Here is a 14,286-nt window from a genome sequence, read left to right on the forward strand (position 1 = left end):
GTAGATGTTGAACAGCGTTGGGCTGAGGGATGAGCCCTGGGGTATGCCACAGATGATCTCGGTGGGTTATAGATTTAGAACAGTCTCCTGCATTTTCCTATAGGGAATTGTATGAAGATACAACTGACTACGATACCCTGTTTTGTTACCAGCATTATGGTCATGATTTTTTTGCACAGAGCAAGCGTACCATGCACTGCTAATGTGTACCATCAATGGAAACATTGCCCAACATCACCAAAAAGTAGTTCTGTCACATTTGCACAGAAATTCACATATTTTTCAGGGTTCAATACATCGGATCCAGAATCGTTTTACTACAAACTTACACAAACTAATGCAACAGCGAAGAAAATTAGGCTAACGAACACAAAGGTGATATATTCAGCACATTTTATCTCTCAACTGTGTATACAGGGTTTCGACTACTGGAGAGACACTATAGACACAAAATCCATCTGGGGACAAGAGAGTGGCAGTTTCAGGGAACTGAGTAAGCATGGGCGGAAAATCCGTTTCGCTCGCAGATTTTGCGGATTTTCGGGAAATTCGCAATCCGCGAGATTCGCGAATCTCCCGCAAAATCCGCAAATCCGCGAGCAGCGGATTTTGCTCGCACTGCTCGCACTGTTCGCGTGAGTTCGCGGCTTCCCAGTACAACTTCGCGCCCCGCGAATAAGTGCAAAATTGCTGAAATACGATCTTAGCAAAACTGAAACTACTTACCAGGTTCAAAAGTTCAGGCTCATCATTAGTAGCCATTTCCTGTAGTGCTTCCTGAGGGGCCCCTCCAGAGTTCAGTTGCCAGTTGCAACTATTATGTGACCCTGCTCTGAACCTCAGAATAGTTACACATATGCCACAAAGGTCCTGAATTACAGCTAAGGGAGACAAGCAGGAGCCAGCCTGGAAGTTCAAATCCATTAATCAGCCCCTAATTCATTATTGTCAGTTGGGGCAGGGCAGGTGCTGTAACTAATTTTGCAACAATGAAAGCACTTAGCAAGTGCAAAAGATCACTAATCAGGAAGCACTAAGGAAGCAGGTGCCAGCTAAAAAAATATTCTGTGACACATTAATCAGCCCCAAATTAATTCAGGTCACTTGAGGCAGGGAAGGTGTGCTTGCGTTGCCACAATAATGTACACTGACTGGACAACCAGAGGGTGCTGTGATGAAACAGAGGGTGGCATGGGTGGGCCAGAGGGTGGCATGAGTAGTCAGAGAGTGGCAGTGGTGACAGAGAGTGGCAGTGATGAAGAAGAGTGTCCCAAACAGGCTGGACACGTAGAAACAACAAGTTCGCGAAACTTGCGACCCGACAGGTAAGTTCGCAATTTGCGAAATTGTACAAAACCCTCGCGAACTGGCAGAAACCCGCGCAAACACAAAAAAAAAAAAATCGCGAGAATTCTCGGATTTTGCGGATTGCGAGTTCGCAAATCCGCAAAATTCGCGAACGCGAGATTCGCAAAATTCGCCCATGCTTAGAACTGAGGCTTTATTTAGATCTATCCGTTACAGAGGATTTTCCTGAACAGAATAGTGAAACAGAATACCTGTTATGGGTTTGCAAAAATTAAAGACCAAAAAACACAGAGCATCCCCTCACTCGCACCTATTAAGGTTTTCAAAAATAACACAAAAACAAATGAGGGGACACATGATACAAGAACAATTTGTCATCTCCCGATTGGAAGGGTTGGTTGGTTTGGCCTGTAGACACTAATATGTGCAACTCAAGATCCAAGGGTACCACCAAAGGGTTTAGCATCCATAGGCCCGACGGATGCTATGTATACATGACGACCCAGGGGTAGTGACTTCCTATAGTGTCGGGAAGTTGTGCTTAGATTGGTTAAAGACTTCAAAACTATCACAGGTGAACCAACACTGGTCCCTTTTGTCAGACAACATGCCCTCATGTAACGCAACGGGTGCTTGTGTGAACAGCTCTCATACCCAATACCCTCAGGTCAAGTTTGCGCTATATAAAACTCTGTAAAAAATAAAACATGGATCTTAGGGATTTTTTGTTAGGTCCCAAGAAACCACACAGGAAACTCTTCTTATACACCATCTATAATGAGATCTGGAAAGTCTCCCAGCAGGAAGCTGCAGAGAGACTTTGTGAAATAGATAGAATTAACCTGGAAAAGGCATGACAACACTCTCGTCTCGTATTTATTCACTGGGCATTATTGTAGCCTCAGCTATCGACATAATGGAACAAGATTTCTCTATCTAACAACATGGGCAATTGCAGTTACGCGCTATTATGCTTTTAAACTGGACGCTTCATTCATTGAGTTCTGGCCATGTTCCATGGTGATACATTAAAGGAACAAATCGTTTTCGGCTTACAATCTGACCAACAGACATTTGACCATGGCACGCAGAGATGCAAAGTACACCATGCTGCTCATTGAAAAACTAGAGAAGTTACCTTTTTCTGCAGCAGAGTCACCATCTGTAATGGTTAATCTATGGCTATATCACACTGCCAATCACAACATTCCAATTCCAGTACTGCCTGAAATATTACCCAGTAGGCAGCAATGAAGCATTGGGTGAAGGGGACATAAGAGGAACCTGGGAGTTGCCATACACATATAGGTGCAGAAAGTAGGAAAAGGCAGTTTTCGTGAGTGTTTAAAACTGTGAAAAGGCCTTGAGTGGGTCTTTAGTAGGTAAAGAAATATCGTTGCACGGGGCTTTAATGCATCAATAGCAAGCTTGTCCTGCTACCTGAAGGGTTCTCCAGCTGCCACAATTCATCCGGTTTTCGAGTTACTTTCAAATGGGAGTTACTTGATGCTGACTGGCCAAGGCTGCTGTGGTATGACGCCTGGCATTGCTTATCTAGTTACCGTCAACTCCTGGGTTATTTGTTGTAAGCAAGTATTGTGTCCCCCAGCTCGTACAGTTAGGGAGGTACCACTGTAGCCTTCACTGAATGTATCCAACATAGGGTTTGATTCTCTGAGCAGACTGAAAGCCATGCTGTTTCAGCATATTTTGGCCTTAACTTCAACATGAGAGACTTTTGATCTCCACGTGGCAAGGTCTTCGGCAGAGATACAGGCGTTGGTCCATACAAACTTCCCTCTCCACTTCAGAGAAATGGCCCATCATATCTTTAACATGTCTGATACAAGTGGTATCGCACACTTATTTAAGATCGTTGGATCAGGTCTGTTACTCACCTTTCAAAAGATTTTCGGAGGGATTCCATCATTCATACACTCCGTACTTGGAAGCATTTTTGGAGAGCTTCCCTTGGACCTGCTTTCAGAAGCAGGCATCTTGAGCTTACTCATATTGCTTCGCAATAGATGTCAACATCAACCGAGACATAGAAAGAACATTTCTGGAGCGAAGTTGTCATGAGCGATTGGTGTTCTTCCTGGGTATACCTTGGCTTCGAGAGATGAGAGAGCATTGGTTCTTGTATTTCATACCAGCCTGGCTTGACTGCATTCTACCAGTATTCCGCTGCCTCTTTTGTGGTTTTGGACGCATGTTGGATCTCTGTCTGACCCTTCCATTGGTTGTGTCGCCGGACCCAGACATGATCCTAGCACCTTTACAGGCCCATGTGCACAGTTGTCCACAGCGTGTTCCCATGTTGATGATAGTGTTCCTAGAGACTCCACAAGATGCTTCAGCTCCTGTTGGAATGGATATCCACTCCACCACGGATATGCAGGCATCAGTCTCAGTCACACAGGCATCTAATTCTTCCCCGACGGTTGCCGTGGAAACTAGTGATGGCCACCTCTGCTGTTTGGATCTCATACTAGAGGTACTAGAAGGACTGCCACCTGCGGATGACATGTACAGTGATGTTGAGTCTTCAGCACAGGATTCTTAAAAAATCTGGCCTTCCTGTGCTGGGAACCATTTGGGCAATTTTTAAACATGTATCAAATTGAAGGTCGAACAGACTTTGTTTTTCTTCTCTGCACTATGGGAACATAGTGGCTTTCAATGTGCTCAGAAAAACAATGACATTATTTTCAAGATTTAGAGGACCTTTTTATGAACGCTTTTTTAGGTAAGACTACCTTTCATATAGACCTTTTAAAGCACACTATTTAGACATTTCAAGTGCCTTTTTAGTATGCTTTTAATATAAAGGTTTTTTATATGCTTTTTTTTAAGCATTTACTGTCATTACCTAGATGACTTTGTTGACCTTTTTATGAGGAGTGGGTGTCATGTGCATACCAACTACATACATTGTGTCCCATCCAATCGACATAATGGTCTTACACAGGTGACCTTTTACCTAGTAGCTTACTTCTGTCTCTTTGACAACAGGCTCTTGGTACCATATCTTAATCCTTGTACCTGACCTACATAAACATGTCCCTAGGCAGGGTAGATTTATTCTGTATAAGGGTCACAACTTTTTTGCATTCATGACCAACAACTAGCTGTGCATGATCATATTTGTTTAGAAAAGGATTAGCAGGTGATTAGCGAATGTTCTCAAAACATATCAATTCTAGAAAAGCCCCGGAGTGACCACTTTAGCATAAAAGACCCTCACTCCCCCTTACAAAAGAGAGGAGAATTTCTTCCAAGTTGAGACGAGGCTCTGGCAGCTGATCCTTCGACATGCAGAGATCTGACATCCCTTGCAGGGTGCCATCCTTGACGCAGATATGGGGTCCTTCATTCAGAAACATCAGGTGAGGGGCTAGCACTTCCTGAGGAATTCTTAGCTCCATTAGGTTCCATTAGGACATATCGTAGCACTTGCATATACATGCTTCACCTACACATCGAGGCTAGGCACAGTTAGGTAGGCTACACATCATAGCATTACGCCAAAGCTATTGTTTTATGTAATATGCTTTTATTCAATCTTATTAGCACTATGGTAGAAATGTATCTACTTTTTGCAATATTGGTACTAGCAATTATGTTTGTGTTCTCCTGTCTTTTGATTTTCGCAGCTAGTATGTTTTATACTAGACTGAATCTTGAACAATAAATACTTATAAATAATTATTGACACTGTACCAATCTTCATTCTATGTATTCTGAAAAAAGCAAGCACAGGTGACTGAGCGAAAGATACCGTATTATTTCCACAATACCTGAGGAATCCGGGTTGTCATGTTCAGTGGTTGCCAGAAACTACTGACACCGCTGTAGAATACAGGGGTGTGATAGTGGCACTATAGAGCTAGCAGGTCTATCGGCTGACTTATTCTGTGGAGGTGTCCAGAGTCTGTCTGCACACCAAGCCCTCAGTTTAGGTCATCCAAAACACACAGGTCCTGGGGGTCCTAGGAACTACACGACACTCAAGTGCTGCTCCTGCAAATGTTGCTTGCTTCCTTTTTGTTGCAGTTTCTTACCATTCATTTTGCTGATATCCCTTGCTCCCCAGCTATTTCTTTAGCCAACTTTGCATCACCCCCACTCTCTTGCTCATCACTATTTCCATCTGTGGTTACTCACCTGTTGACATTTCCATGAGCTTTCTGTCATCAGGAAGTTTGTTGACCATAGCCAAAGCATATGCGGTTATAGCTACCGCATAGGGTGTGGTAAGGGTTGCATACCTCTTCAACAAGTAATCAGAAGCTTTTTGAATACTTCCTTCCAAACTCTAAGTGGTAAACAGATGAAGAGATGAAGCAGAACGTTAAATGCAGTCAGTATTGAAAGCTTACTCTCAACTGAACAGCATCAATGTTATCACATAAATACAGGAATAGCAAATTAAACAGCTGGAGCCCGCTTACTTTGTAACAGAAGACAAAAACACAATGCTAGTTGTTACAATTGGAGAGTTCCTGAAGATTCTTATGTTTAAAAGGCCAGGCCATGCTTGTGCCTACGACAATGTATTTGGACTGAACATCATTACATGCAATTACATTAGACACATTCCAAAACACGCTAATCGTCATAGTGCTGCCATTGGACCACTGACAATGAGTACAAGAACTTCAGGCACACCTGGATGTTGAATAGAATAAGAAGTAACATGTCCTGCCCTGGGATGAATTATATACCCGGCCTCTAGCCGTTGTGGTGACAGAGCTGGCATTGATGTGAAAACCTAGGCTTTGATGCAATATGATTATCATTACCTAAATCAGATCAGACCTAGCTGAAAAGGAATGGTATGATAATGATGCATGTTTTTAGATAGTTTTCTAAATATGGACCATCCTGATTTGGATGCTATACACATCAGCCATGGGAATGCTTTAATAGCTGCTGTTTGTGGCAATGGCTGTACAATAAGACAGCCCTGCTGTGTTATCTGAATTACTTGTAAACCTGGCAGTTGGACATCATCTGCTGAGTGTAATTCAATGGTACCTCCTATAATTACGTCTATTAATGTTTAGGATTTTAAAAAGTCTGCTTCCACCATTAGATATTTAATAGCAGATTGGATAAAAGCCAGATTTTATTTCTTGCAAAAGTGTAACAGGTTGGTAGTGATTTTTTTACGTCAGGGGAAAGACAGCAAAAACATTTGTCCACACATTCTGCTTCAGGTTATTAATGTACAGAAGAAGAGCTAGCTGTAGTTTAATGGTCCCTCTTAGATGAACAAGTCAAAGAAGAAATTTGACAATGCTGATGGTATATGAAAATGCTTACATTCACTTTAGCCCCACAGATTTCTCTGCTCTCTGCAAGGGCAACAAGAACAAAGGCAGTGAGAGATGCTTCTGGTTCATTTCCACTGGCACCACCCTGTATGAGAAAAGTAAGGACAAAATAAGCCTCAGTAGTTGTTATTATTATTATAAGCCAGGGGTAAAAGATATTGCTAAAATTACTAAACATTCCAAACAGTTCCAAAAAGTGCAAAAACAGTTTGCAGCCAATTATCATCTATTTTCAGTTCAAACAACAAAACTGGACCAAAGAAGTCCACATTAACCTTGCAGAAATGTGATTTATGTCTGGATGTTTTTGTGCCTCTTTAAAATCAGAACAGATTTGGAAACCGCAGGTTAGATGGCCTTTGTTGTATTTTTATGACTATATGTAAATCTAGGAATTGTTTCAGCATAATGTGTTGCTATTAAACATCTATTTACTTCTGGCAGGCACAAATCACACTAATGTCATAGAGACTGCCTATAGTTTCAGAATACCTGTTTTTGTCTCTCTGTATGCAAACAGAATCTCTGAGCACTTTGAAGTGAAAAAAAGCAACAAAACAGTGCTGCAAAATCAGAAAAATAAATAAACATGTGTGCCCTCAAAGTACTGCAAGTTTACTATTACAAATAGTTACCTACTTTTCGTGTACGGCTGTCAAGGTGTTTTTTTGCCTACCCTGGTCTCCTTGCTTTTGTTGAAATAGTTTTGCTTGGTCAGAAATTATTTTTAAAAAAAGGTCAGTAGCATGCTGATTAACAAGTCTTTTTTGAGTATCATATCACAACGGTACAAGCAGAAGGGAGGAATAAAACTACACATACAGAGCTCTACCCTCTGCAAATGTAAATGTCAAATGTAAATGTCAAGGTATTTGTAGAGCGCACTGCCACCAAGCGGTTTCCTGGCGCTATTACTCATACCGCTGTGGAACCCTTCCTGGCTTTCCCTGTGAAGTGTCCACTCCTGGGCACCCCCAGGGTGAAGCCAGGCATCCTAGCGCTGTTGGGGCCGGTGTGGAGGTTAAGCAAGCTATTGCCCAGAGTTGCAGCGTGGGGCCCATGATTAGAATAGGCACCGAGGCGAGAATTGTCAGGTCCGAGGAAATTGAGCCCAAGACCCGCCGAGGCGGGAATTGAACCCTGGTCCCGGGCCAGAACTCTGCATCAGGGTCTGCCGCTCTAACCATTGAGCCACACTCCCCCACTCTGCAACTCACACCTGCTCCTCTCCGACAGGAACCTCATTACATGGAGTTCGAAGGAGCACTAAAAACCCATCTGTCTGCTCTGTCTCTGGATCCCAGTGATGTATAGTGGTTCCGCCATGCGTACCCTCTAGATCCATGCTCTTGACTGTGTTCCCTTGTTCTGTGCACCTCTATCACTGTCAATTGACCTCAGAGAAGTGTGGGCAGTATAAGAATTCAAGATAAAGTATGTAAACCAGTAGTCCCTCACAAGAAGGATAAATGAGTACATACCATCATCGCTCTACTGCTCACAGCCTGGTCCTCCTTGAAAACACCACCTGGCTTCTGCTTGTTCAAGATGAGCCACTTTACCGAGCCACAGATCACATCCCTCTGAATGCTGATGAGGTTGTCTGCCAAGGCGAAAATCTTGACAACATAGGCAGTCAGCCTACAAATGTGGATAAAAAGATTAGAGGCAGAAACTTGGTGGTAAGTGATCTGAAGGTTAAGGACATTCATAGATTTTCTTCAGCAAACTTTGTTATGTTTTTTTCAAAACTTAGCAAGCTTTACAGTGTTTGCATGCGTTATGAATGTTAAGTTGAGGGAAAAAACTATAAAAGCAGTAACACAGAATGAGATACAAACAATCTGAAATCTGGTGGCAGAATTATCTCCACAAACCTTTTTTTTTATTCTGTATTGTCAAACCCTCATTAATATCTATCTATCTATCTATCTATCTATCTATCTATCTATCTATCTATCTATCTATCTATCTATCTATCTATCTATCTATCTATCTATCTATCTATCTATCTATCTATCTATCTATCTATCTATCTATCTATCTATCTATCTATCTATCCATCCATCCATCCATCCATCCATCCATCCATCCATCCATCCATCCATCCATCCATCCATCCATCCATCCATCCATCCATCCATCCATCCATCCATCCATCTATCTATCTATCTATCTATCTATCTATCTATCTATCTATCTATCTATCTATCTATCTATCTATCTATCTATCTATCTATCTATCTATCTATCTATCTATCTATCTATCTATCTATCTATCTATCTATCTATCTATCTATCTATCTCTTTATATCTATCTATCTCTTTATATCTATCCATATTATTATACATATACTCACTAGGAAAATAAAATGTCTGAGTCAATGGCTGTGTTGAGAGACTGTATGGGTGAGTGAGTGGGTCTGGCTGTATAGGTAGGTATGTGGGTGTATGAGTAGCTGTATGTATGAATGTTTGGCTATGTGAGTGAGTGGTTGAATGAGTAGCTGTGTGAGTGAGTGGTTGTGTGAGTGGATGTGTGAGTGAATGTGTGAGTGATTCTGTTGATGTCATCAGTGATATCATTTGAGCTGTTATCAGTGATGGCACTAACCATGCCAAGAGGGATGGAATATGTGAGGACATAAGCAGTAGATTGCAGGGGTGTAAGAAAACTATAACTGCTGAATTTGACTGGTTTTGTACGAGTGAAATCTAAGCAAAGTCCCTGTAACCTTTAGTTTGGTTTTTTCAGTGATTTCTAAGGTTTGTTTTAAAATTCTAAACTTTAAACTCCCTGTAATATTTACTTTTTCAATGAATTTCTAAGGTTTTTCCTTTAAAAAAAATTCTAACTATAACGTTTCTGAAACCTTTGTTTTTTTGTATGAATTTCAATGTATTTTAATGTTATTGCATAGGTATAACGTCCCTGTAACCTTTAGCTTTTTTAGTAAATTTCTAAGTTGTTTTTGAAAGGTATTTCTTAATTGTAACCTGTAACCTTTGAGAGTGAGTGTCTGAGTGGGTGCATGAGTGTCTGAGTGAGGGTCTAGGTGGGTCTATAATTGGGTGTAAGAGTGTCTAAGTGCGTTGCTGAGTGCCTTCATGACTGTGTGAGTTAGTCTGTGAGTAAAAGCATGAGTGTATGAGTGGGTCTGTGAGTGGATGCATGAGTTGATGAGTTTTTTCTTTTTTTGCAAATGAGCACTGGTAACACCAGCATCAATTAGAAATGGGCATAGATCAGACACACACACAACCACAACGCAGAACTGCAACATGCAGAAAGAAAAAACACAACTGCAGTGCCAGCACAACACACATCTATTAGCACAGACTGCAAGCAAGATGGTGTAGCCTGCAACAAGTGCACCACAGTCTCAAATAAACAGCACAACTTACAATGACTGGCGCACATAACAACATAGAGTAATAGACATCCCAAAAAATATACAGTGGCAGATGTCATGTTATACCTCCTTTGATTAACACAAGAGTTAGCTTTTTAGCTGAAATGTTGTAGTAAGTTGTATATTAACCCAAGTGTAAGTACAGTAAAGCTAGAACTCTGTGCATAATTATCACTAATCCAAGCCATGTTTGAGAAAGGTTGTTGTAAATGAATCACATATACACTATGTCAGTATTGATCAAATAATTGTTCCAATTTAAAATATTTGCCCCTAAACTAGATTTATTTGGAAAATGTACTAACAGAGAAGAACTTTCAAAGCACACTTAACAGAAGACACTTTTAAAAGAGCATTTGTTTCTCTCGCCGAGTGGGGGTTTGAGGCTAATATTCAAAGCATATGTAAACTCCACACACACACACACACACACACACACACACACACACACACTAGAACACATGCCAAACTTGCACACTGGCAGCAGTGCACCTTTGTTCTCTATGCTTATGATAACCCTCAGACTCTAACCTGGTACAGTCCAGCGCATTTGCTCAACAGCTGACATGCAGCAATCCACAGATTTGTCCACAACACAATGATGAATTCATGCACACTACAGTTTAGTTTCACTAGGACCGAAACCTGCAACATACACATTTCTGCCGTAGGGGCATTAACACAAATATCTATCTATGATTGCATCCTATGATGGAGGTGTGAAACCTACAAGTCAACAGTATGTGCATTAACACATCAGGCTTTGAGAATCTTTTTAGGACCGGTGACCTGCAGTCTACACATTTATGGCTGCAGTCAGTATATTAACTTCTGAACTATTTCACCAGGATTAGAGCTGGAGGGTGGCAGCTAATATATACTACTCTGCATTAGGTGTATCAACCTCGGCTTGTATCTCCCTCAAGTTTACTTGCAGCAAACAAGGCTTCTGCATTTTTCCACTGCTTTCTTTTTATTTTCATTACTTTCACTTTTCTCTCCTTTTCTGTCGTTCATTTCAAGCTGCTTTCTTTTGTCTGCAGCCTCTCCTTTCAGCTTTTCCCTTGGTTGCTATCTTTTGCTGATTTATCTCATTCCTTCACAGACAGAATTCAATGGAGTGGGGGAATGATATTGGCCCCAGGGACCCCATCCTCTGGGGACTGGAATTAACTGTATGGGGCCATATGGCCCCCTCCTAGGTGGATTTTGGCCCCAAGGACCCCACCCCCAGTTCCTGGCTTTCAAATGCTGGGTGCCCTGAATCCCACTGAGGGTATGCAGTCACCGCCGTTGGGGTCTTCAAGGGGAGCCTGAATGCCCCAGTGGTCTCTGCTGGCTCCCCGTCTCCGGCAGGAGCCAGCATTGCTCTCACATACAGGGAGCTGATAAACATGCAGCTCCCTGTGTTAGACAGCAATCTTTTCATCTGTTCACCTGCCCCCTTGACAGGGGGCAAGGAAACAGATGAAAACTCCACTCTCAGTCAGCAGGATCTCGCTTGCTGAAAGCAGAGTTCAAGTTTGCTCTGACTTGCCAGGATCTGTCAAAGCTCCCACCAACTCAGAGAAAACTGCTATGTCCCAGGGGTGGGCAGGAGCTGGACCTGGAGGGGATGATGAAAGGCTGGTCGCAGAGATGTGTTGGTCTACAGGGCCATATTTGGCCTGTAAGGGGGGGGCGCATGCCCCCTCCCACTTCTGCATCCCCCCTCCAACTTTAAAATGATGTTTTGGCCTCATGGAGGTGCTGTCCCATGGGGCACGTGGGGGTCTGCAAGGTCTACCAATTCCTTCTATTTAGCCATAGGAAGGTGGTGGTCCCTGGGTTCTGGGGAGGTCAATGCAACCTTGTCTGCACAATTTTCATTTTAAAGCCCCAGGGGGTGGTGATCCCCAGGGCCCAGGGTGGTCAATATGGCACACCCACACAGTTTTTTAAATTATAGCCCCAATCAGGTGGTGGTTCCTGGGGCACTTGGGGGGTCTGCGTGCCTTGTGACAGATATATAAATCCCAGGGAGGTGGTTGTCCCCACGGCATATAAATGCCCATGGAGGGTGGCCGCACGCAGTCCCATCCTTTACTTTAATAAAGCTGGCATGCCTCAAGACCTGGCCCACTGATGGGCTTAATCAAAAGCAAGAGCTGGAGACCACGCTTGTTTTAAAAAACAAATTTGCAGCAAATTTGCATATCCACTTGTGATTTCACAGCAAAATAGGAAAAAAATGTGTTTAACCCCGGTGGGTTAAACACACTGGGGTCCCACCACCACACCTAGAGGGTCAGGGTATTCCTTTGTGTTATTTTTAATATTTGTTGTGCAACTTGACTGAAGGTGAGTCCCAAAATGGCTGCCAACACTTCCTGGTTGAAGTGTTGGCAGCCAATCATATTTCAGCACTCAAACTGTTGGATCCCGGAGGTTCCGTGCCCCTAGATATACAGATTTGGATTTTGGTTAATATTTCTAAAACTACTGAATGGATTGACACCAAATCACAAAATGGCTCTTCTCTGGACCAATAGCTACTTTTCTGCCACGTGTACTGTGATTCCATCCAGCAGTTCGGGCTGTAGTCATGTTGAAAAACCCTACATGAACTAACATGGGGAAAACGCATTTTGAGATCCCCTTTTTTCTCAATCCCCACTTGACGAATCATCCTGAAACTTTCAAGGCAGCACCTATTCCTTCTATTTAGCCATAGGAAGGTGGTGGTCCCTGGGTTCTGGGGAGGTCCATGCAACCTTGTCTGCACAATTTTCATTTTAAAGCCCCAGGGGGTGGTGATCCCCAGGGCCCAGGGTGGTCAATATGGCACACCCACACAGTTTTTTAAATTATAGCCCCAATCAGGTGGTGGTTCCTGGGGCACTTGGGGGGTCTGCGTGCCTTGTGACAGATATATAAATCCCAGGGAGGTGGTTGTCCCCACGGCATATAAATGCCCATGGAGGGTGGCCGCACGCAGTCCCATCCTTTACTTTAATAAAGCTGGCATGCCTCAAGACCTGGCCCACTGATGGGCTTAATCAAAAGCAAGAGCTGGAGACCACGCTTGTTTTAAAAAACAAATTTGCAGCAAATTTGCATATCCACTTGTGATTTCACAGCAAAATAGGAAAAAAATGTGTTTAACCCCGGTGGGTTAAACACACTGGGGTCCCACCACCACACCTAGAGGGTCAGGGTATTCCTTTGTGTTATTTTTAATATTTGTTGTGCAACTTGACTGAAGGCGAGTCCCAAAATGGCTGCCAACACTTCCTGGTTGAAGTGTTGGCAGCCAATCATATTTCAGCACTCAAACTGTTGGATCCCGGAGGTTCCGTGCCCCTAGATATACAGATTTGGATTTTGGTTAATATTTCTAAAACTACTGAATGGATTGACACCAAATCACAAAATGGCTCTTCTCTGGACCAATAGCTACTTTTCTGCCACGTGTACTGTGATTCCATCCAGCAGTTTGGGCTGTAGTCATGTTGAAAAACCCTACATGAACTAACATGGGGAAAACGCATTTTGAGATCCCCTTTTTTCTCAATCCCCACTTGACGAATCATCCTGAAACTTTCAAGGCAGCAGTTAAAGTAAATGATAAGTTACTTCTGAGACTTTTGTGAAGATTCATCAAATGGCACCGAAGTTATTAGCAAAACAAAAACATTTTTCCTGAAAAAAAACTAAAGGTTACCGGAATATTATAGTCAGGCTCATGTTCCACTTGTGTAAAGTCAGTGAAATTCAGCAGTTATACTTAGCTGAGCTAACTATAACTTGTGCCCCCCGCAATGTACTGCTTATGACCTCACATATTAAATAATTCATGACATGCTAAGTGACATCACGGATGACAGCACTGATTACATCATCCAGTGACTGTGAGTGTTTCCAAAATGTTTATGAGTGTTAAATATATATACCAAATTGTATTGGGAAATCAGTGGGTGTATGAGTGCCTGTATGGATGATTCAGTGGGTGCATGACTGACTGTATAAGTGAGTAATTAGGTGTATCAGTGAATGCATGGTGAGTGACTGGTTGTGTGAATTTCTGCATCAGTCTGTCAGGTGGTGTCTAAGTGGCTGCATGGGTGTGTGAGTGGGAACGTGAGTGGCTGTGTTGGTGAGTGATTGGTTGTCTGAGTACCTGTATGTATGTCTGTCTGAGTGGGTGAGAGGGTGTGTGACTGCCTTTATGTATAAATGGCTGGGTG

The 14,286-nt window shown here is 42.6% G+C and overlaps 1 protein-coding gene across 3 annotated transcripts in view; it reads right to left on the reverse strand.

The window, feature by feature from the left end:
* LOC147748463 (A.superbus venom factor 1-like) overlaps positions 1-14,286 on the reverse strand; it is a 1,277,467-nt gene that overhangs the window by 349,666 nt on the left and 913,515 nt on the right. For all 3 annotated transcript variants that reach the window (XM_086962056.1, XM_086962049.1, XM_086962065.1), the window contains 3 exons: positions 8,129-8,288; positions 6,637-6,732; positions 5,476-5,626 (listed from right to left, as the gene is read on the reverse strand). In XM_086962056.1, the coding sequence (XP_086818182.1) occupies positions 5,476-5,626; positions 6,637-6,732; positions 8,129-8,288 (407 nt within the window). The remainder of the gene's footprint in view (positions 1-5,475; positions 5,627-6,636; positions 6,733-8,128; positions 8,289-14,286) is intronic.

The sequence above is a fragment of the Lissotriton vulgaris genome, chromosome 1_1 (genome assembly GCF_964263255.1).
Source record: "Lissotriton vulgaris chromosome 1_1, aLisVul1.2, whole genome shotgun sequence".
NCBI lineage: Eukaryota > Metazoa > Chordata > Amphibia > Caudata > Salamandridae > Lissotriton > Lissotriton vulgaris.